The 24,061-nt window shown below is 42.1% G+C and overlaps 1 protein-coding gene across 1 annotated transcript in view; it reads right to left on the reverse strand.

Annotated features, from left to right (window-relative positions):
* Positions 1–121: 121 nt before the first annotated feature.
* The window catches only part of LOC117233622, a 33,027-nt gene continuing 9,087 nt past the window's right edge, over positions 122–24,061 (reverse strand). Inside the window, exons 2-13 of the mRNA XM_033494094.1 lie at positions 9,330–9,501; positions 9,198–9,221; positions 8,954–9,069; positions 8,469–8,706; positions 4,885–8,112; positions 4,524–4,721; positions 3,491–4,202; positions 3,027–3,227; positions 1,952–2,086; positions 1,440–1,717; positions 1,124–1,321; positions 122–1,005 (exon numbers count right to left, since the gene is read on the reverse strand). Coding sequence (XP_033349985.1) covers positions 764–1,005; positions 1,124–1,321; positions 1,440–1,717; positions 1,952–2,086; positions 3,027–3,227; positions 3,491–4,202; positions 4,524–4,721; positions 4,885–8,112; positions 8,469–8,706; positions 8,954–9,069; positions 9,198–9,221; positions 9,330–9,501 — 5,742 coding nt within the window. The 3' untranslated portion in view covers positions 122–763. The remainder of the gene's footprint in view (positions 1,006–1,123; positions 1,322–1,439; positions 1,718–1,951; positions 2,087–3,026; positions 3,228–3,490; positions 4,203–4,523; positions 4,722–4,884; positions 8,113–8,468; positions 8,707–8,953; positions 9,070–9,197; positions 9,222–9,329; positions 9,502–24,061) is intronic.

Below are 24,061 nucleotides of genomic sequence, written 5' to 3' on the forward strand. Positions count from 1 at the left end.
ATAACGTGGCCTTGAGATTCGTTTCGTAATTTAAGCAAAAGAATCAAAATGCCAGGTTCGACTATATATCCCTATGCTAGCAAGTATTTCTGAGTCGATCACGAGTGACTCAGCAATACTATTCTTCGCGACTATCCGTGCTATTTTCGTACGAATCGAGTCGCGAACAATCTTCTAACGCATAGTCATTAGTAGATTTATTCATATAACTCAAACGTATTAATGTTAACTATCAAACGCAAAGATAATTGTATAGAAGAGTATAAATCAGTGTTAACAGTATCGTTAATTATCATTAATAACCGAAACTCTTTACAAATATTTCACACCGATGTACGATACACTCTCTAACATTTATCTTCAACTTTTGATTTCTAGCTATGTATTGCACATCTATGTAAAATCAACGAATATTTAATATTTCACAGCAACACTTCCAACGATGGAAAATTTCACACTTTAATCGTGAGACGTTTCTTAATACCTACGTTTCTATTAATTACCTTTATATTTATTTAAACATTCGTCTTTTCCCTAACGTTTTGTCCCTTCCATTCCAACTTGTAATTGACAGATAATATTTTCACTATTTTTGTCTTTTATAAATTTATACCTTTTCAATATAATATTATGATCGCGATATCGTCGTAAATACGAATTTTAATATTATATTATAAACGTAAATTTATAAAATTCTCTATTAACTGATTTGTTCGTTCAATGCGCGTGATTGGACAAATAAATACGATCAGTCTTCATTTCACTACAAATTAAGAGGGCAATTACGTTCGTCGCTACCGTCCGAACATTCTAAGAACCCGTTGCATATTCGAGATTTCGGTAGACATTCGCCTAAAGGACATCGATGACCTTTACACGAAGCGATCGAGGATCGGATATCTTCCCTGGAAATCGCATACTCGATCCAAGGAAGATAGTGGTGTACTTTCGTGTAGACTCCAGGTCTTCCAGGTCTCGCGCAACCATATCCATTTGAAGTGATGCCTGGAAAGAAGGACCAATTAATACCTGAACAGTATGACAAGGCTACTAAGTACAGATCGATATTTCAAGATGGTAAAGATATGCTGTTTGATAATAATATATCTTTTCTTCTTTTTACCGTGTAGAGTGTACTTGTTGTCTGATCCTGAGCAAACCAACGGCCCACCACTGTCTCCCAAGCAAGCGTCTCTTCCACCATCCTTCAAACCTGCGCAAAGCATTCCTGACGTTATCCTGTACAATGGAAGAAACAAAGTTTTCCTTCGACACTCCTCCGTGGAGATTACCGGAAGTTGCACTTCTTGCAGGGTATCCGCTGCTCAGAGGAAACATATTTTTTTATATTTTCGGTATATCGTTATAGACCAGTGTATCTTTACGTGGCTAGTTTTTCTTTTGTTTCTACGAATACCTGACAAATAATCGTAACTTACGAAATATTCTTCCGATCTCGAATAACTGTCCCCATCCGGTAACGGTGCACGTAGTGCCACTTTTTGGTTCTGACTCTGGAAGACACACTGGTCGAACGTAGTCGCTGAATGTGACTGGTTCTTCGAGCCTCAGCATCGCTATGTCGTTTATGAATCCGTTATCGATGTAATCAGGATGCAGGGATATGTGATCTAAACGTAGCACTTGCTCGTACGGACTCGGGAAGCTTCCTCTGCGAGTCGCTCCGATTCTTGCGACCCAATACTCGTCCTGAGCACTGCGACAGATATTGGAATACACCATCAGGTTGTTGCATCAATTTTTCCAACTCCATAAAATGTTTGTATATTTTCCAGTGTATCGATCAGCCTGATCTTAATGTTAAAACTTGAATCGTCCTTTCGTATCTTTCGTTTTAATGTACCCTCTTTATTATATTTCGCTTTTCGATATTTTTTCTTTCGATCGATCTAATTATTTTTATTTGTGTTAACAGTACACTATTACTTACTGATAGAAACAATGTGCGGCAGATAAAATCCATCTTTCGTTAATCAGAGCTCCACCACATTGATAATCGCCTTCCTTGTACAGAGCTACTTGCCATGGCCAGCTTCCAGCCGATGAACTTCCACCTCCGACTATCCTGCAACGTCGTGAAACATTCGATCTGTTTCAATGTATACATCTTAAATAAGTAGTTCGTTTTATCAATGCATTACGTTTATATATTGTAATGTACAATTAATAGATTTGTATGCATTTACGAGAAATTTGAAACTGTGAAACTCCACGGAATGCACATAGTATGCGAATTTGCACGAATATTCGTAGTCTAGTGACAGCTACGAGATTATAAAATTGTTTATTTTTTAAATGTAAATTGAAATATGTCGACAGTAATTCTTTTAAATCGATAGTTACGTCTAAGAGTCTTTTGAATTAATGTCTCTTGAAAATAGAGACCAAATCTATCAACGCATTTAAATTTTCATTTCGCGATTAAAACACCTTTCAAGTTACTTAACACGAGTTGGTCTAATCTTTTACTAAACCGAACAAAAAGCTACGTTGATAATTTCAAAAATATAAAATTTCATTAGAAACGAAAGGAGTACAATGGTATAACAAATTTCTCATCGTAATGCAAAACTGCTTAATTCTAAATAACGATATTATTATTAATATCCGATCGTTTCCAATTACAGGTAAAGCACGTTTCACAGTAATCACTATCCCTCGACGAAATTTAAGAATGATCCTAAACTACTGAAAAGTACCGTTAAAAAACGAAGACGACAGTCTTTTTCCGGCGGAGCTAACTTAATATTCTCACGAGTTTCGATAAAAATTTACGAGCGTATATATCACAGCAAGTATAGTTACTTATCTCGAACGACGACGATGACCATAACGATCGCGATCATACTAATTTTATGCACATCTTTTTTAATATCGTTTTGCCATCGATACATCGCTATTATGGAGGCACAGAGGTCATTATCCTCGAATGCATTTGTATACAAATAGTTTTGTAAATGATCCGGTCGGCATATAATTATGAGAAACTGGTTCAGTGAGTGTACCTGGCCTGGGATGGGGCCTGAGTTCTTATCCCACATTCAAGGTTCTTGCACTTGACCCTGAGGATCTCGCCAGTCGGACACTCGGAAGGCTTGAAAGTCAAGATCGTTTTATCGAAAGGTTTCTCGTTGTACGAGAGTGTGTAGTACGATCTCACAGACGTTGGATTTTCGTCCAACACCTTCTCCACGGTTTCGTAATCTCTGAAAGTTGTCGTACATATTGGTCACATTTGAAACGAATCGGAAATTGCGCTTACAAATTGCAAGAATCTAATGAAACATCAGCACGTTGTTTGCGACGCCAGAAGTATTTTTACCAACAATTGAGGAATTCTTTTCATTAGTAAAATTTCAGATCTACATCGAATCTTCCAAATAAATTCTCGCTTTTCTATGTATCGTACGGCAAAATCTTTTAACCGCAGCAGGCGATATTTCATCCAATAAATAAACCGAATACTTACTGGTATGTAATTGCCTTGCAAACAGCTCTACCAAGATCCTCGATAGACCAAACAGTTTGTCTCTCTTGCAGAAGATTATCCATTCCAGTCAAACACAATTTCCCCCATTTTCCATTTTTCCTGATATTTAAATAACCCTTTTCGTTATAATTATTCACTTCTTTCTTCAAATTCATTATCGACGTTTTATCGTCGTTTTTCGCATTTACGTGGATCGAGTTCCCACGCGTCAACACGTGTTTCACGTTCGGCGATATTTCTCTTCCGGAAACGAGAGTCGTAGTAGCGTTGCTGTGTTCGCGATTCTCGAAAAATGTTCCACCTTCCTCGATCACAGACTCGTCCTTGGCTCTTATCACTTTCTCTAATCGTATATCATCTTTAAACGCGTGTAAAGTCGTCGACTCGAAGATGGACGATTCCACCGCTTCTTGATCATACAGGGCGTCCTTGTTAGTGGTGGATTCTATCTCTGAAAACTGCCCTTCGAACGATGGATGTGCATCTTTGGTTACGCTGATCTCGGAATTAATGTCCTTCCTGGCAAGGTTACTCGTTTCATCGTAATTTAACGCCGAATCGTCTTCTATCAGCGCCGCGCACTTCTTCTCGTCCTCTCCGCCTGGACAGTCGGTGTAGCCGTTGCAAACTTTGTCTTGGTTTATGCAGGTTCGACTGTTGCCGCAGACGTATTGGCCTTCTTGGCACCAATCTATCGAGTTAGAAAATTATCGATAAATCTTTACCAAGTACAGAATCAATTAGGATTTTGTTAGCGTGAATTGTTATATTTCTAACGAGTTTATTAATTGCTGTATTTTCGAACATGTTAATCCTGCCATAGTCCTCGAATTTTTATCGCAATCTCGTCCTCGTTTTAGTAAACGAGCACGCCTTCAATGCGTTAAGAAAATATTTCACGTACGATTGAACAGTTACGTATATCGCTAACGACTTCTTTAACTTTTTCCTCGAATCGAGTGACATTTTCCAACGACAGGAAAACACGATTGAAAGATCGACCGATAAATACCACAATCCGTTTCGTCCGAATAATCCCAACAATCCGCCACACCGTCGCAAAGTTTCTCGTGTAAGAGTTGCGCTTTTAGAAAGTCGGCGCACGTGCAGTTCGCTTCGTCCTCTGAATTCGGACATTCACCTAACATATTGCACCTGCCGCTGGAAGGCAAGCATTTTCCGTCTTTGCATAGGAAACCGAGACAGTGATCTGCAAAAACGCGTTGTACAACGTTATCGAGAGACTACAAAAAATAAACTTGCATACTGTTTTATTAAGATAGAAAAAATATATCAGAAATATATCAGAACGATAGATACCACCCTCTCGATAGGAAATCAAATAGGATAGCAAATCTCAAGGAAATAATTACCAGCTTCCAAATTCTCTTCGGTGCTAGAGATCATCTTATCGGTGCGATCCTCCATTTTGTTCAATATCTTGGTCAATATCTCAACGCCGTCGCGAGTCATCGTAAATGCCGCGCTCGAATTCATCAAGGTCTGGTTTCCGGTCGCGATATCAGCGATTTGCTTCAATTTCTCAAAATTCGGCAACGGCCTATGATCGTCCGGCGGTTTCGATTTTACGTTCGACGTATGCGATTTTAACGCGTCGACACTCGGCCTGGAACTATTTTTGCTATGCACAGGCTCGTTCTCCGTTCCGATATCCGCCAACTCCTTCAATTTCTCCAAAAGAGATTTATTCTCCTCCATCGTAGAGATCTTTCTGTCGGACGTTTGCACATCGCTGGACGTTAAAGACGGGGCCTTGTTCGAAGTCTCATCTCTGAAAGATCTATTTTCTTCTTTTCCTCCGTCGTTGGGAGCAGACAATTCTTTCGGTGCTGATGCTTCCGAAGTGAACGTCTCGTCAGCATTCTGATGGGACTCTGAACGAATTATCGGAAGCGAGGTTGAATTGGTAACGACAAATTTCAACACGACTGGGTTTCCTTTAAAGTTCGACGACACTTTAGTGCTAATCGACGTCACGACTTCTACGATTTGCTCGACTCTAGGATGCTCGTTATGCAAATCTCCCTCCCTGTTCCTCTCGTTCTCCGCCGAATGAAACCTAACGGAGTCGCCGTGATTAAACGAATTGCGTTTCGTCGCGTTTCTCTGTCGATTGTGGACACCGAACAATTGTTCCAAGAGCAGGCTGTCGTCAGTGGAGCTTCTGTCTGTGTTAGGCTTCTCGTCGATTCTCATCGTCTTCTCCCCTTCTATCTTTGGTCTTGGTCTGACAGGTCTTCCAATTCCTGTATTACTTTTAGCAGGCGCCAAAGTGACCAAATTCTCCACCACGTACGCCTTCAAAGTGTCGTTGTAAGTCTTCTTTCTAGTTTCCAGGGAATTGTACGGCCGACTCAAGGTTCCGTTGAAAGGCCGGTTGTCTTCACCTTTCGTCGCCGATTTGTTCCCCGTCGAGTCAGAATCTCCCTCGACCTCCCCAGGTGTGTGCTTCAAGGTATCAATCTCGATGAACGTAGAATTTCTTGAAATATTAGACGTCAACCTTCCCGGAGCCCCTTTGTTCTCCTCCTTTTTCACGACTAATTTATCTATATTATTGTACAATGGATGTATCATCTCCGAGTAGACTTCCGTCGTTCCTAACTTCAGAAGCTTCTCATCGTCTATTACACTTTCGGTATTCGATTCGGTCGATCTTGCGTATTCTTCGATCTTTGCATTTTCAAGAGAAATATCTGCCTCGGAATCGCTGTTCTTCTTCACGAAAGTCTCTAGCTCGATGATTTCCTTCAAATTTTCTTTAGCTGGTAGCACCTTCGTTCTTTCTTCTTCATTCTCTTTGACCGGTAGCACTTTAATTGTCCCTTCCTGATCCCCTTTGTTCTCTGTGATCAATTCACTGGTTTCTTCGGTGAATCTTTCCTCCTGATTCATTATACTATCCGTCACGGTGTTGATTACCTGCTTCAAAGAGCCTTCTTTGTCAGCCTCGGTGTAATCAACGACAGAAGTAATTTTGTCGACGGGAATCGTGTGTCTGAATGGCTTCGGAGTTCCAGAACTTTCGATCAAACTTGGTCTCATGCCAGCTCCATTCAGGTCGGGCGTCTTGTAACTGGTGTACACAGGTTCTTGCGCGTTCTTATCGACTTTCCTGTCCTGCAGAGCGTTACTCTCTTGCTTCACCATAGCCTGAACATCCGAGTACCGATTTCTGGCTTCCAAATCCACGTCCACGTCCGGGACAGGCTCTGCCACTCCAACTCCGGACACTTTTGTCGTCGATTCTTCGTCGAAATCTGCCTCCAGCGGACTCTGCGCGTGCCACTTCGGAGTACTGGAAACCATCGAAGGCAAGAAATTGTCCGAAGCCCCTATCACGGTGGTTTGACCTAACTTCTTTCTATTCATCTTCGTGGAATCGCCAGAATTCTTAACGTCGTCTTGCTCTTTGCTAACAGGACCATCGGCGGGTCCACCGTCTGTCATCGTGTACGTCATCTGAGATGCAGGGATCCTCCAACCTGTTTCGTTCTCGCTCGTCGATCGATGAGGTTTCGTGGAAGAAAATTCCAAAGGCTGGGAAGAGGAGAGGCCAAAAGGCTGAGAAGAAGTTCGAAGCTTGATATCGTAAGTTTCCGGTGGTAACTGGCCAGAAACTTCTATGTCCGGTCTCTGGTCGTCTAAACTGACCGGGGAAGCTTCCGTGAAGATCTGCCCGCCTTCTAACAATCCTGGAATCTTATTCTTAAACTTGCCGTTTACCCTGAAGTTCACCATTTCCTGAGGAACGATTCTATCGCGTGGAAAATCAGTGTCGCTAATGTCCAACGTGCTCATTCCTGGAACACCTATATACGAATTTAATATCACCGCTGGCTCGGGAGATTTCGTGCTGGTTGTCGAAGACTGTGCAACCTTCGCGTGAACGCCATACTGAGGACTCTTTACGGCTGTACCGGAGACAACGTCTCCCAGATTCGTATTGCTGTAATTCACTTTATAGTTGGTTTCGCTTTTGTAATTTGGCTTTTGAGCGTTGTCCGGCAATAATTTTAATTCCGTATTGATGTATCCAGGTATGATAGGCTTCCACGGAGAAGTTTCGAAGCTTGGATTGCGGAAATCCTTGAACAGATCGTCGTTTCCGACTTCGGGCGTGGAAGCTGTGGATGTGGTGGCCTTTTTCGACCAAGACGATTCATCGTGCACGGTGTAATTAACTTTCCTGTCTGTTTCGTTGGTGGTTTCAGCGACACCCGCCATTGTTTCGGTACTGTCTTCTACGGTGGTCGGTTTCATCGTAGTTTGTTCTTGAGGTAACGACGCTTTGGTATTGTTTTTCGTTTCTGACTGAGCCTTTGCAGGCTGTTGAACGGAGATCGTTTTGTTCGAGGAAGTGATGTTCACTTTCGTCGCTTTATAGGTGCCTTGGATCGTCGGTATGTTACTGAAGTCGATGTCGGGCTCCGTGGACTCGATTTTCGTTGGTTTGGATTTCGGCTTCGAGCTGGTGATCAAAGAGCTGTTTCTGTTGGGTCGAAGCAAGCCGTTCTTCGTGATCATTGCGTTCTTTTGCTGAACCTGCTTTTGACTCCCTGGCAACTCCTGATTTATTCCTAGATGTAGAGGAAACGGATATTTCGTGAATGTGTTTGTATGCGTGAACGTGTGCGCTGTCTCGTTATAGCGACGATAATTCTCGAAATGAGTGTTTTATATTTTTTTTTTTATTCTTAAACCGTAAACTTTGATTCGTCTTAATTTTTTTTATTTAATTATCCTATGTATATTTCACGCGAGCATTGTAATTTTCAATATTGACTGAAATATTCGTACGAGAGATGCAGCTTGAATTTTATTAAAAAGAATCTTGATATTTCATGAATAATAGCCAAACGATTAAATTGGAAATCGTGTAATTACCATGTTACTGTTTTATCACGATTAATCTTTACTTCCAGCGGATACTCACTTTTTACCGATATGCTAGTGAGGTCCAGTTCCATATCCTTGAACAAGGAGGACGATGAGTACGTCTCCTTCGCGATAATGTCTTCGATTGTGTCCTCGACGTTCGTGATCGATCGCGGTATCTTTCTTCTGTCCAGATATATCCTGAAGAACACCTTTAGAATACCGCTTTCGAATTTGTCTATGATCGTTTGTTTGTAAGCTGCGCCGAACACGCTTCTTCTAAATAGTACTTCGAACTGAAAATTACCAAGGAATTTTCAATTATTGGTTCTTTTATTTGCAAAAGATAATTTACATAATCTTCGCAGGATAGAATTCTATTTATATGAACTTGTCGAGGAACAAACAATTTACGACTCGAGTTTCATCGAGTACTCGTAGATAATCTTTAAGAGATCAGGAAACGGAATTTATACCAATTTCTATAAACGGAGTTCATGTAAACGGAGTTCTAGAAATTACTATAACAATTGTCATCCTTACTATATTCTTATATTTTCGTTCCTTTTCACGGAACACCATACTGGTATTCAGCTTCAACATCGGATTATATTTCTCACCCTTAGACACCCTGAACATGCAGGAGAATCCAACGATCGCTGTAAATATTATCGCAACGAACGTTACTGATATTCATTTTCTCATTAGCAATTAATTTTGTTACAAACGAAGAAAAATTATGTTTTTTCGAATTTTATACTCCATTGTACGTTAGATCGGCGCTTACCATTTTTCGAATCCGTCCGAAGGGCTGAAAAACAAAATTCATTCGTTCATAAACATCTTTCGGTTCGATCGATATTTAATGCAATTGTTCTTACGATAGATCGCTACGAGTAACATAAACACGCCAACGAACCTCCCATCCATAGAGCGAGTCCTGCAATCGCGAACACCGCGATTAATACCAACATAGCAGAGATGATTAACATCGCACTGCCGACTTTCCATGTACTGTTGCCCCTTTGTTTCTTCGTGTGTTCAGGTGAGACTCTGGACCACGTGGACCGCGGTGGTAAATAATAATCATTCTGCAATCGAAGAAGAAAACATAATTTAACAGCTATGCACCATAGTATCGATAACGAGCATTTTCATAAAAGCGGATGATACGATATCAATAAGATGTTACGTCCGCCAACACATTTGCGGCTTATTAAGCGCAGCCAGCTGTTTCCTCGATACAACGTATTTAAGTAGAACGTATTTATCGAGCAACTGGTCGCTGTTATTCGACGATTCGATAATCGGAACGCGTAATAAATTTAGTCAGCATCGTACAGCAATACGTAGTAACGGTATTGGAGTCGAGAAGGAATGTCAAAAAAAAAAAAAAAAAAAGAAAAAAGAAGAAAAAGAAACAGGAGAATGTTTCCAAAGTTAAGCACGGCGAAACAAACCGTGAAAACTTAGTGCTATATCGCTTCGTTCGACGATCCAGCGAATGTGATATGATAATTGGAATAGTCTTGTGCGAGTCAATAACGATGATTTAATATGATTTTGATCATAGTGCTGGATCCTCGATATTACAAGTGCTACAACAATCGTCTAAAACGTTGCTCATCAATTTTTCTGCATTCTCATTTCGATAGATTGTGTAATTTGTTAGGAATATTGGCTTCTATCTGTGTCGAAGGTACATCGTGAAAAACGCTACGAGTTCGCTGTAATCGTTATTACTATTATTATGATTCTATTCGCCAGAAATAAGCGTTGTCTGTCAAGGTCATTCGAAGGTCATGAAACAGTACAAGGCGCGTACTAATATTCATTTGGATTTCTATTCCATCCGTGCCATTTTGCACAGCACCGCTTGGTACATTAAGTTTACGATATAACGTCTGATATAATCGTTACCTTTGCTCGTCGTACATTATCGTTAATCGTTTATAATAAGAGCTAGAACGTTCCGTTTAGAGAAACGATGATGATTTTGAGAATATACAACTTGTCTGTAAAGATCGATTTAAAAGTACCTCGGTAATACCACGGTTAGCGTGTTTCGACGAAATGAGAAGAAAGAGAAGAAACGATACGAAACTCTATTCAGGACACTATACTATTTCATTCGTAGAAATTTACACGACTCATCGTGTATAAGAAGCGTTAAAAATGTGATCAGGTTACGAACGTACATTCCAATTGCGAGGAAATAAAATTTATGCGTACGCTGGCATACATAATCGAAGTCAAGGCAAAGAAAAAAGCAGTTGGCTCGGTCAGTGGACCAACCAGCCAGCTTCGCGTTATTCTTACCAAAGTCTGAAGAATGGAAAAACGCATCCGTGCAATGGAACATGCTGGAACGTTCGTCACGGTCCGTTGCGACGCGAGATTTATCACAGAAACCATGCGTGAAATCACCGAATCAACGTTCGATACACGCGAGAAAAAAAAAGGAAAAACGTCTCGAAGAACACGTTTCGGGTTAATTATTTACACTTCGCCACGATAATGATTGTTCAAAGAGATTGCGATATTTTTCTTTTCACCCGTCTGTCGCTATTTTATTGTCTATACGTGCAACAATCGTAGTCTGTTATTTCCATAGGCGATAGAAATTGTAGTTAAATATAAAGAATCAACTTGCAATTAGAGCGGGAAAAATGCATGCAAGTGTCGCGACGATCGATCAATTGTTGATTAATTGGCCGTATCCGGCCAACGATGTGTTAAGTACACGTGTGGGTACGCGTACGAGATGTCGAAGGTCGCGTCTATAGAAATAGCTTTTAACATCTGTCACGATCTCGCGGTGATTCAACGCAGCTTGACGCTGATGCGAAGTTAACGACTTGATCGAGGGTGAAAAATAATTTCACGCTCACGGAGTACGATAGAAACTTCATGGCCGTGCGGGATGGACAAGTCAATGTGTACGCCGAGGTCGTTGCCTTTAAAAACGGGCAACCGAATCCCCGAACAGCACGCTCTGACGCAATCTGAATATCATTATCCCATAGGATACGTTCGATCCTTTGTTTTCGTTCAATACTATCAACCGCATACGGCGGCTACAAATTGGTCGATGGTAGCGCAGCGAGAGAAAACGTGACTGTCAATTTCAATTTTTAATTTCCTCCGATGATTCATTCGGATGACGTCTCTGATAATTCGCGACAGGTATCGTAAATCAAACCCTACAATTCCGATTTTACGTTATCCGACTAGAAGCGAGAAGCACAGGTGTAAGAAGGTTTGTTCTAGCCCTCGTTTGTCTCTCGCGTCCATTTAACGAAGAAAGTTTCTCAGGTGATTTCGAGCCAGTTCTTCAGCAAGTTACGAAGGCCAATGTTCGAACACGCCGTTGAAAGGCGATCCCTTTGTCCCTTTGTTGCTTGTCTTCCGTGTCAGGGGACAAGAAATCAATCCTCGATGATTCCAGGTTCGTCTTGCAAGATCGAAGGATCTTATTATCGATCAAAGTCTTGGAAGATCGAACCGAACGCTTTTCCTAATACCATGGCAAAATCCTGTCCAACAAATTACGCTATCGCGTTACCGATGGACGTAATCAAACATATCAGGGTGGTTTTCACGAAACGTCGCGACGATAACGCGTGTCGATAAGCGAGCGATCCGACCGCTAACGCTATCTCACCTGGTCGATCGCTGTAGGCTCTGTGTTGACTAAAATCGCGTATCGAGCACAGGATCGAATGCCAGGCGTCGCGTGTACGATTAGATTGCCGGTTTGTTCGGCGAGTCGAATTGAAAATCCCGAGGCGGGGGAATGCCGCGTTGCTGGATGCACCGTTAAGGGTTCATCCGATGTGGTGATTCGGTGGGAAGTATCGTGCAACCATTCTGTCTGCTCTTTTTTCGGAACAACGACCGCGCTAACTGCACGCGTGTTAACGCCGCGCGAGTCATCAAGATGGTCACGTATACGAAGCCACGCTTCGAGGCACAAGTTTGGAGAGAATCGCGATGCACAAGCTCTGCGATGCTCTGCTTTCGCACGCGAAGCGACGAGAATTTTCCGCTTTAGCGGACGATCTGCTCTCGCGAACGTTCTTACGATTTCGACGAGGACGAAATATTTCCTCGTCTTGTCGACGCACAGTTCACGCAATTTGCCACGCTTTTCCGGCAAAAGATCACGATATTCGGCCATTCGTGGAACAATTTCTCCGAAACGCGTTGACCCCGACGCGCGAATGAAACGAATGAACGCGTGTGAACGACAAAGAGAGAAATTAATTATTTACCTTTTCGTCTCGTTGATGTTTCGCTTTGCCATCGTGTCAATTTCGCGGACGTATTCGTCGCGAAAACGAGGGGCGGATGAGGCTTAAACGGCAAACACCGATCGGTAGACCGTCGACTTTTATGCAAATCCAAAGATGCAAGCTTTGCACTTTGGTAACTTGGAGTGTTTCGACGATCAGGCGTGCGAGCGTTGTTTTGAACTCTGCACGCACAAAATAGCGTCATTCCTAATAACACGTTGTTTCACGGTGGTACGTTTGAAATAACAACAAAGCTCCTATTATGTGTTAAACGACGCACGGTGCGTTCGCAAGACAAAGAGTTAGCGGGAAAGACGCGGAGGAACCGTTGCGGCAGGGCTGCGGGTTCGTAAAGTTCCATTCTTTACCGCGTTGCTTGATTTATCGCCGGCTATCTTTTTTCATTAGCATCGCAGAACAGGAGAGAAACGAGAAAAATTCAGCGGACGAAAAATCGTTCGCCGCACTGGCTTTCTTTATTTCGACCACGTGAGATCCGATTTAGCATACAGAGCGTGGGATGTTTATCTCGTAAATTTATTCGCGTTTAATTCATAATCAGCGTATTTCCTTTTCTCGGCCATTTCTTTTTCGACCATTTCGACCTGTTCTGATCGAGCCTTTGATCGGAAATTATCGAATCCGCACCGTCTTTAAGACGATCGTCGGATTAAATGGCAGAGCAAACCGCGCAATCGATCGACGATGCTGATTTATTCGATGCCCGTTGACAATGAGTCAGCTCGTCGCTATGCTCCAGATGATAGTGATCGACGAATTGGGTCAGCCTGCTTGGGAACCTTACGACGGTATTTTCATCGCGTTTGCATAGAAACGCCGCAGGTACAGATGAAGAATAGGTAATCGGCACGTTGATTGCTTCATGGAAATTTCACTTATTGCTCGTAACGAAACTGGCATGTTTTGTCTTCTTGTACGGTTCATTAGCGTCTTGATAAAAACATTCTGTTTCGACCAATGGCCTTCTGTCCGAGGCCTGTTCGTCTATGTTTTTTCTTCTCCAAGATGTTCGACGTGGTCGAGGGACTTCTTTTGTTAGACTTATTTCGCTATCCCCGAGAGTATTTGCTTACGACGATAGGATTCTATTAGGAATTCGTAGCCACAAAGTTCAAAGAATTCTTGCGCGCTTCTCTCGCAATTGTTTTCCTATTCTTATCCAAACGCGATTAAACAAACATTTTCGCAGACTTACGACTAAACCGACTCGAATTCAGAATCTACGACAGCCAATTAAAGAAAAGAAAGAAAGAAAGGAAGAAAGAAAGAAGAGCTAATTAGAGAAACAATTACGCGTTCAGTCTACTTTTATTCGTTAATTACATCAATATTCATCCTGCTTTTAATCGATACGAAACGCACTTCTAGGGGCGAAGAGGATCGATGTTCTAAATTAAGCATTCGGAGAATTTTCTCACAGAGCCAATTGACCGGTGTGTAGGTCGTTAGCTGTTGCAGCGACAAAAGAGCCGTCCAGAGAGAGCTATGCAATTTCCGTCGAAGGACGAGGGTTTGTCGGCGACTCGCACAAGGCAGAGAGCGAGCCCGCCGTTAGAATCACCATTATCGTCGACAGTATCGATGTTCGTTTGGCGTAGCCCTGAAAAGGCCTCCGCAAAGAGAAACCTGAATGTTTGCCTTGTTACAAAGAAATACGTCGTCGCCTTCAGGGGCTTTGCGCCTTCTTCGAGCTTCGCTCGACGTTAAATGCTTAACGAACGTCGAATTTCATTCACCGCGTGCAACAGGTGTCTCGGTAGTTTCAAGATCTTCATCTATTCGTATCCGCTTACCCTCTAAGTATAACAAGATATCAACGCTCTCTCATCAACAGGTTTCCAACTTGTTATGAAACCACTGATCCACTTCTTCCATCAACTGTACGAACGTTATTTTTCAAATTCATCTTGAAACTGACCATTCGTAGATAAATAACGAATTATCTTACAACTTAAGTGTACAGATCATCAACTTACAAGGCGCGTTTCTTGAAAATCGATCAGAGATCGACTACGGTAGTCGTGTACGATGAAATTGAAAAATTGTGGAAGAATGGAGGCGATCGGTTTGGCTCCTGAAAGCCTCGAATAAACTACAGACTGACGAATTTTCCACGAGTTACCGATGAATATCTACAAATATTTCCTTCGAATTCACTGGCGTAAAAGTAGATCGTTAGCCGGAAATGAAATTATCCTTTTAGAGGAGAATCGAGCGAGTCGATTGAAATCGCGTTTGCTCGTTTGTCGGTGCAGATCGGCGCTTCTCTTAATGGAACGCCGGTGATTTTCCATCGGCCATTCGTTACTCTCTCGTTAAATATTTCTCGATACACGAACACGCGAGCTGTAAGAAAAATTAGCCTCTACTTAAGTCACGTTACCGAGCATGTCCAACTATGTGGATCACAAACCGTGGTAACAGCTAGACGATTCCTCAGAAGGCTATTAAAGCCGAGCTACCGCGAAAGTGCGTTACTACGACTAATACGTAATAGTCTGTACCCCGGAAGTTAGACCGAGTCACCCGCCCACCGTATACGCCATGTTTCTGTCTATAAATTTTGCAGAAGCTCGGTACACGTTCAATTAAGACTGGAGGCGTCACTCACGAACCAGAACCTTCCACGCACGATGGAACTGGCTGAATTTCCGCAATTATTACATCGTGGCATAACAAATATCTCTTTTAATAACTTTACCTAGACCAGCGATAGCAGTAAATCAGGTAATAAACATCTTTGTATAATTTCTGAATTTTCTGCCGTGTCGGATAACTCGTAATCTCTAAAAGCATCTCGTGAAATTTTATTTCTTTTATTTCTATCAAATTTCTTGATATTATATCAGGGGCTGATTATTTATTAATATTTATCAAAGTCGGGAATCCAGGACTTATAAAATTTCGTCGATAATACCAGGGTAATAACAAATTAAATCCGGATAACAATTAGCCAACAATTTTTCTCATTTGTCGTAACGATCGACGATCGACGAAGTTTTCCCTGCGTTCAGTTTCGGAAGAACGAAAAATTCTCTTCGTTACGGCGAATAATCGAGGAAAAGGCATCTGTTTCTCGCACTCTGAAACGCATTAAATTCGCGGAAATGTTCAAATTGAAACAAGTTATATTTCCACGAATACCTTCCATCTCGAAAACCACGCTCGTTATACCATACCACGCTACGATCTAATAATTTTGTAGCTTTTTCAGTCGCTTTTCAACGTCCCTGTGTTCGTTTATCCCCGAGATGATTAATGACATCTCGTACCGGCCATTGAATACTACCGGTGAATCGAAGAATTTTGTTTGGCCAGCTAAGGATGCGCGCACAATTTCTGGCCGCAAAGAAACAGAGAAGCAAAACGAGAATCCCTGATCGTTATTGCTTCACTTAAGACGGTTGTGCGTGAAATACAGAGGATCGGGAAGATGAACCAATCGAAAGACGATCTCATACATCATTCCGCTTATCGTCGGATCAACGCGGCACCTTTAAATCATCGCTTCGCCAACATCATAAATCACGGAACCGATGAAAGCCGATAAATCGAATGGACTTGATCCCGTGGCTCTATAGAAGTAGCATTTAACGGTAACGGTATTAATAATGGGCAAATTTTTCTGGCTAAGTTCAAAGTAGCCGTGTTGATCAGTCGCGTTGATCAACAGTCGCGTTACACGGCACTGGTATCGCCTGGGTGTTAAATATTATTTTATATTTACTAGACTGCGACCGTTTGTGCATTCGCGGAAGAACCTTAAATGCGTACAGATGTACAGATCGCGCGTATTACGATCGTTAACCAGTTAGCTGTCGCGAGCTGTTTGGAAGCTGTGAAAAACGTGTAGCTAAAACGTGTCGGGAAAAATAAGCGACGACAGAAAGTAACGCGGAGTATGCGTGGCTGCTAAAAATACAGAATCGAGTTGCAACGAGACGATCGTTTTATTTTTTAATCTTATCACCGACGAGGCTCGTCGTGACACGAAACATCGCCGTTTCTTCGCGACGAGTATACTCGTCGGGAACAGCCAACTGGTCACTGGCTGAGACGATATCTATTATTAGAATTTCAACTCTTGCGCGTGGAAATTAATCACGGTCGAATCAGCTGTCGGATATCAGGTACCTAGTCGACGTATTAATATTTGTGCACGATATCACAAGTTCCGTCATTTTTCAGGCTGTCTTATGTCGGATCGCGCGTGTACTTAGTACGCGTAGAATATACAAGCGGGAAGAAAGAAACGAGAGAGCAGAAGATAAAAGAGGTGGATCGTTGCAGGTGCAATGTGCACGCAGGTGCGTGGACCATGACCTGGGCGGAGTCATTTCGCGGCCTTCGAAGGGGCGGCACGAAGGAAACGCGACGAGAGAAGATGCGTCCGCGGGTGCAAAGATCTCTCAAGGTCGGAATCGTACCTCTCGTCCTTGTCTCGCTTAATGAGACTCCTTAGAAACGCGAACGTACGTTCTACAGGTGGATGTACAGGTTGTAACGAATGCACAGTGCCGAAGCTTGCGATCGTTCGACGCTCCAGAAAAGGATTGCCACCGATAAAAGTCGAAATCCAATGTCCAAAAGGCTGTCCTCTTTTTTCTCGGCCATATCTTTTACAGCAGGTATGCTACACGTTGTAAAATAAGAGATTCGGATAACGAGCGTTACCATCTTCGTTGCGTGTTGGCCATTTGCAATGTATTTGCCATTGCGGTATGGTAAGTATATTTACGTTCGAAGACTTCGAGTTTGGTCGATGAAACTTTACGCAATCGTGTGATTACGGCCGTGATTACATAAAATTAGTATGAAAATCGATTTTAAGAAAGTCGAAAGTACGCTAAAAGTATTTTAATCGAAGAAGGAAGATATCAAAGTAATTTCATTTGACCCATCGGTGGTTCGGTGTACTAAACACGATTACAAATTCCACGTGAAATTACACGTATTATGCGTCTTTTGACGGTGCACCAAGTGGCGTTTATGTTGGCGAAGGTTTCGCGTTTCTACGTATACCTGCACGTTCTCCCTTTATCCGGCAACGGAGCTGATCCCCAACAAAGAGGAAAAGTAAAGAGAAGAGGCAGCAAAAAGTAGACCGATCGAGACCTGGCATTTTTCTGCTAAAGTACTCGCTCCAAGCCCCATTACAGGCTGCCTGGATAAATATAGACTCGGTGAGTTAGCGAATACCTGTTAAAAATAGCAGATTCTCTTTCTTGGACCAAGATTTTATGCTTTCGCTCGCTGATATTATAACGTACGTACGTGCGTGTGTATCGGTCTAGGAGTAAATTGAAATTTTGGCCAAGCGGGGCAGTCTTTTATGGCGGCAGATAAATGAATTACGATCACGAGTCACGGTCTGGAATTAAATAGTTACGGCTTCATTATGAAATCAACGTGAATGACTAAAAGAACAGTTAGTATGCGATCGAGTATCTCGCTACTTTTGATTCATGGCAGAAACAGTAAATTCGTAGAATACAAATTAGTTGGCTATTCGGATCTGAACTAACGTTAATTAATCGATACGACGAAGCGACGTTACAGAGATCTCGTATCAATCTCCTAGCGAAAAAGCACAAACGAGCAGATTTTTGAACGATCGATACCGCATCGTCGTGAAAATTATTCTTTTCGATATTACGAGTGAGTTTCTTTCTTATCACAAATAAACGAGAACAACCGCAATGAAAATATATTTCGTTGGAAGTTGTTTCTATGCTTCGATTTAAACCTTATCATCTACTGGCAACCATACAAATACCCACTAAATTCGAAATCACGAACGCTGCAAGGCGTTTAAAGGGATCTCTCGCTTATGAGAGATTACGATCTCGTTGGCGCGTGTTCAATCGCCGCAACCGTTTGTCGCTACGTGTTCAACAACAATTTCCCATATTCCGTAGACACGTCACGTTCCCAAGTGAGTATATCGTCCCTGTTGGACCACGAACAGAACTCGGATCGGAGTAGCAGATAACATCCGCGAAGAATTCTCAAAGAAGACACCCTTGAGAATTATATTTTTCTTATCTCCGACGACTACCACCGTACGATTAAGTAAATTGCCTACTCTTGTTTTTCTATTCACGATCGCTCTTCAATTTATATATCCATAATTCTATATTTAATTGCTCCGATTTGAAGTGGAATATGCTGTTCTCCGATAACGACGAAATTCATCGTTTTATTTCAACGTTTCATCACGGCCGACCGTGACACAGGACACGCCTATCGAATTAAACTTCGATAAAAATGGATCTATTTTATATACCGAAAGTCAAATTCTCGTTAATGAAATAAGAATGACATGGAAAGCTATACCGAATTCGACGATCGTTCAATTCCATGTAAATACGCTGTTGTAAAATTTCCGCGTACGTCGCGGCCGAGTCAAGCACTGCGACAACAACGTCCTTGTTCGAGGAAGACTCGACGTCTCGACGACTCGAAATTATTCGTAGTTGCGAGGCGAGAATGGTCGTCCGACCGGATACGGGTTCACCGAAACAGGAGACCGGAAGTACGCGTGTGATCCTCGAATGCTGGCAACGATCGAGAATTTGCATGTACGTGCTACCATCGAGGATCACGTAGGACACTGGACGTTAATGCGACGAAGGATTTTCCAAAGGTCTCGCCTTCTCAACGAAGACGAATTATAAATAATGCAATAACGCGATAAGTCTGATGCTTTGAGAAACAAACAGCTGCGGCTCGCAGCAGCTTGTGAAAAAGAGCCCGCGCGCTGCTTCTTTTTATACGCGCTGCATTCAGCTTCACCTTGCAGAATGTCGTAAGTCTTGATTTCATTGAGGAAGAAAGTGAACTGTTTGTACGCGTGTCTGTTTCAGCTCACGGTGTTCCATTTTGTCGACAGCGTTCTCTCGGTGTAATTACTGAAATCTTCTCGTTAACGCGAGCACGCGTCACGTATGACGACACCTTTCCTCGCAATTAGAGTGTGTCCGACACGAGTCGTCTCGGAAGATTCAGATATTCGAAGAATTAAGGAAATCGATCAACGATTCGAAGCGAACGACGCAAGGTGCGAGCGTTCGCGTTAAATCTGATGATTTCTCGAATTCCTAAGACAAGATAAACGATCGTCTCATCGTTCGTTGAATTTTCTTAACTTCCCGATGGCGAAGATCGCTCGATGTTCTCGATCGAAAGCTAGAAACACCCAGTACAGGCTGGAGGATCGTTTAAAAAGAAAGAAAAAAAAAAACGAGTATTCGTGAAATTACAGTGTTTCGCCAGTTTCATTCAAGAAGGAACATAAATTGCAGCTTTTCGAACGATATCCTTCGCGAGTCAATCAACGAGGCCGCTATTTTCACAGATCTTGAACCGTTAACTCGGTTCTGACGTAACAACAACATAATAAATGCCTCCACCCAATGGCCATATTAACTGAGCTATCGCTCAACGTATGGATATTTCTCATGACCTTAAACCGGTCGTGAAATTTCTGTCATTTAATCGTCGTAACTTGAAATTTTCCAATTTTCTAAACGAGACATTAAACTACGAGAATAGGTTGCTTGTTCGAAACGAGAGAAGCGGGCATCGAATCGAAGAGAAATATTTCAGTTTCACGAAAAAAGTTCGATTATTTGCGAGACGTACGCGTCACAAGTGCCAGAACAGCGGAATTCTCGAAACGAAAATTGTTATTGTTTCAGGTTCGATTCGATTTCCATATCAATATACAACCAGAACGAACTGATCGATACGTATTTAAAAAGCAACTGTACTATCCTCGTACAACTATACGAATCACGAATCATCACAGCGAATTATCACAGTGGCATATTAAAATATCTCAAAGTATGTTCACGTGTCTCGGATCGTGTAAGTGGCTTCTAAACCTAACAACGTAATAAGCGTTTCCACGAAATACGTATTTAACCGAACCATCGAACACGTGGATCGCTTCGTGATCCTCGACACTTCGAGTCTGAATAGAACGCGAACAAAAAGGAATACAGACTGCCCTATGTAAAATGGAATCACGTTAACCGTGACAGGACCGTGAAGGAAAGGAAAGGCTCGTAACAGTTTTGGTTCGAGTTGGTTTGCTTCTAAGTAAAACGGAAAGGCGGTACTGGAGCTCGCGGCGGTACGCCTCTTCTTGATTTACCACGAACCGGAAGATACCCGAGACTCGCAAGATCGTGATGTATCACGTTGGGTTGACCTTCTGGGTCTCTCAGGACCTCGCTGCTCGGATTCAGGATTTCCAACCGAGGCTCGGGTCACCCGGAAATTTCTACACCGCGTATCTTATGCTACGGTTGTATTTCATGTTATGGCTTTTGGAAATACGATGACGTCGGTACGGTCATCTCGATAGGAAGTGAGCGACGCAGCATCGAATCTTGGCTTATCTTTGTGTCGTCGACGTTTTCTTATTTCGATCGAACGTATTTCTGAATGCGGACAATCGCATACCTTTGTACACGTGATTAAAGAGATTCGACTACGTCGCGTAAATTTCATACAAATTACATCTGGCAAGCGTAATATTTATTTTTTTGAAAAATGTTAAACGTCCAACGAATTGGTTCTATTTCGTCAACTATCGAAAAGATCGCGGACGACGCGTTCGCAAGGAATTTGTACGTTAATCGTTCAAATATGTATTTTCACCAGTCACTGTATCTAAATGTCACGAGATAGTTCCGAAGTCACGTTTAACTCACGGTCACCGCGTACGTCGATGAAACTTAATTACGTCCACGATATTAGAAATTGAGCCGAGATTCCGACGATCCATGGATCACGGTTGGCTCTGTAATTATATTACAGCGATGAGTCGTCTTCGATGGACCTTCGATTATCTAGGATTCTTTCGCGTGTATGCGTGCACGTGTAAATCTACGCCATCGATTAGTTCTTCATCCTCCGGATATAATTGTTGTTCACGTTGGCATCGTTGAAAAATTGCTGATATTATCGACGCGCTATTATATTGTTTGCAGTCTTCTAGCTCCTATACGCATTTTCAGATTGCTTTCAGTGTCCGCCGATCACGCTAATCACGATAATCTCGTCTCATTACGGCATTAATGAGTTACAAAAAGTTTCGTGTAACGCGTCACACATTCGTGAAACCATTATGCCGAATACTTAAATACTATGATGGATCGCTGTACGTAGACCACAAGTCAGGGCCTCGTAAATTGGGTCCGTTGAACCTAACTGTCCATCATTATGGTGATCACAGCTAGACAAAAAGGAAGGTCACTGGCTGCCTTCGTAGTCCTTTTTTTCATCCTTCTACCGGCTCCCTAACGAACAGATCTAATTATATCCTGGCTTAACCAGTCTCCGACACAATATTATCGGAGATATCGACCAAGACGTAAAGGCGGCTAATCGAGGATAGTTAACGCAATTTAAATATCGTTTGAATTTGTTCGCTCGAAATTGACTCTTTTCTTCCGTTTCTTTGCCTAATTAACGGACACTGATGGTTTTAGTTTCCGTCGGAGCGAGCAATGATAATTTACCGATGTTAGGCAAGTTGTTTCATTTTAGAGAAACGATAATTCTCGTTTGGAGAGGGAAAAAGAAATGGATGTTTATCTAAATAGAAACGAATGTACATATACTTAAGATTAAACGGCTCGCATTATGCTTTATAGAGGAGAACTGTAATTAATATAAGATTCTTAATTACACGAAGCATCTGGGTATAAATATAGGATGGTCGGTGATAAATGGAAAATAAACGAGTTAATTCGGATAATGCAATTACATCGAGTTACGTTTTTCATAAATCCAGCTGTCTTGAAATCTTCAATTCCAATCTAATCTCTCATTCACGTATCGAAGCGCAGTTTTATATAAAATATATCTCTGATATCTTCGCTAAACGATTAATTCCCTAATAATAATAGTAATAATTATCCGTACTAATAAGTAAAACTCGGCCTCAAAGTAATTTTAATAATCGAATTAATCTATATATATTTCCCATTATTTTCTTCATCGAATAAAATCATAAGCGGCATAAGCGATCGAGCGTAAATGGCTCGCAGGACGAAGGCGCAGTCCTCGCCTAAGCTCGTGCGTGAATGGAGGATCGCGTGTGCGCGAAGATCAAGATCGTGATCGCATAGCTGCGTAACGATCAATGCCAATTTCTGTGGTCGAGGTTGTTCACGCGCGTTTCGCGTGGAAAATTGGCAAACGCCCATCTCGTACCCTTCCACGTAGCGACGTAGGTGTTCCTCGCGAACGTATCTCTTTTTTTCACGTTTCGACGAACACTCGGATGATCGTATCCGTACGCGGACGAGGCTTTCCACGTAATGAGCGCACGTCAAATGCAACACGCGAGAAGAAAGATTAGAACGTGTCTAGAAATGAAGTCAGCGAATTCTAATGAACTCTTTGCTCGTGGCCAATGCGGTTACATTCGAATCGCTGATTCATGCGTTCACGTTTACCAAGAGTCGCAGAACCTTCTGCAACGGCTGTTCCACTTGACATAATTGTATAATCTTAAGGTTTTACGAGGACGCTGGTCGAGATTAGTTGAGATAGTAATGGTGTAGCTTCGGTTAATTCTATCGGGAATACGTTATTTGATGCAACGAATCGTCTCTCCCTCTACCTCGTTTCGCTCCAGTCTTTCTACAATTGTAATATCCAGTAATTTGGCTCTTATCAACCACCCGAACTTTACACATCGTATTTTAAATACATCTGTGAATACTTTCATTCGCCAGAATGTCCGCGTCTATCCAAGTCGTATTTACATTACGTTAGTCCATGGAATTTACCTCATTTTAATCGCTCTAATAAATTTTGCAAGAAAAAGACCTTGACCGTTCTTGACGATCGATCCGTTTCAGTCAGTGTTACATAGAATCAGCGTTAACTAATTACCAGCATTACCTCAACACTCTTGGAATATGCCAATCCTATTTCTCTGCGAGAAAAAAAATACCAACACCGTGTATAAAGTAGTACGAATACTTTGTACAGCGTACACTCCATACAAGATATTACAAATACTTTATACAGCGTAAGAAACCGCTGGTGTAAACATTTTCCTGGAAAATATCGAAAGAATTCGGCCATTGAACCGAACCGTTCAACCTTGACTGATCTCTACCGATCTATCCTTCCTTTTAGATGGCATTCTCGATACATCATTGTCCCTCCTTTCTCGCTCGTCGGATCTTCCACCGGCTGAATTCGTTTGGTATTCGAAGCGAAGTATGCCAGCGAAATAACAGTACCCAAGAGCCACGACGGAGAGCCGTGAAACGGTCCACCTCTTGCTGGTCCTAGCCGGCTGCCAGCT

This window comes from Bombus vosnesenskii, unplaced genomic scaffold, assembly GCF_011952255.1.
Source record: "Bombus vosnesenskii isolate JDL3184/JDL3185 unplaced genomic scaffold, Bvos_JDL3184-5_v1.1 scf7180000013298, whole genome shotgun sequence".
NCBI lineage: Eukaryota > Metazoa > Arthropoda > Insecta > Hymenoptera > Apidae > Bombus > Bombus vosnesenskii.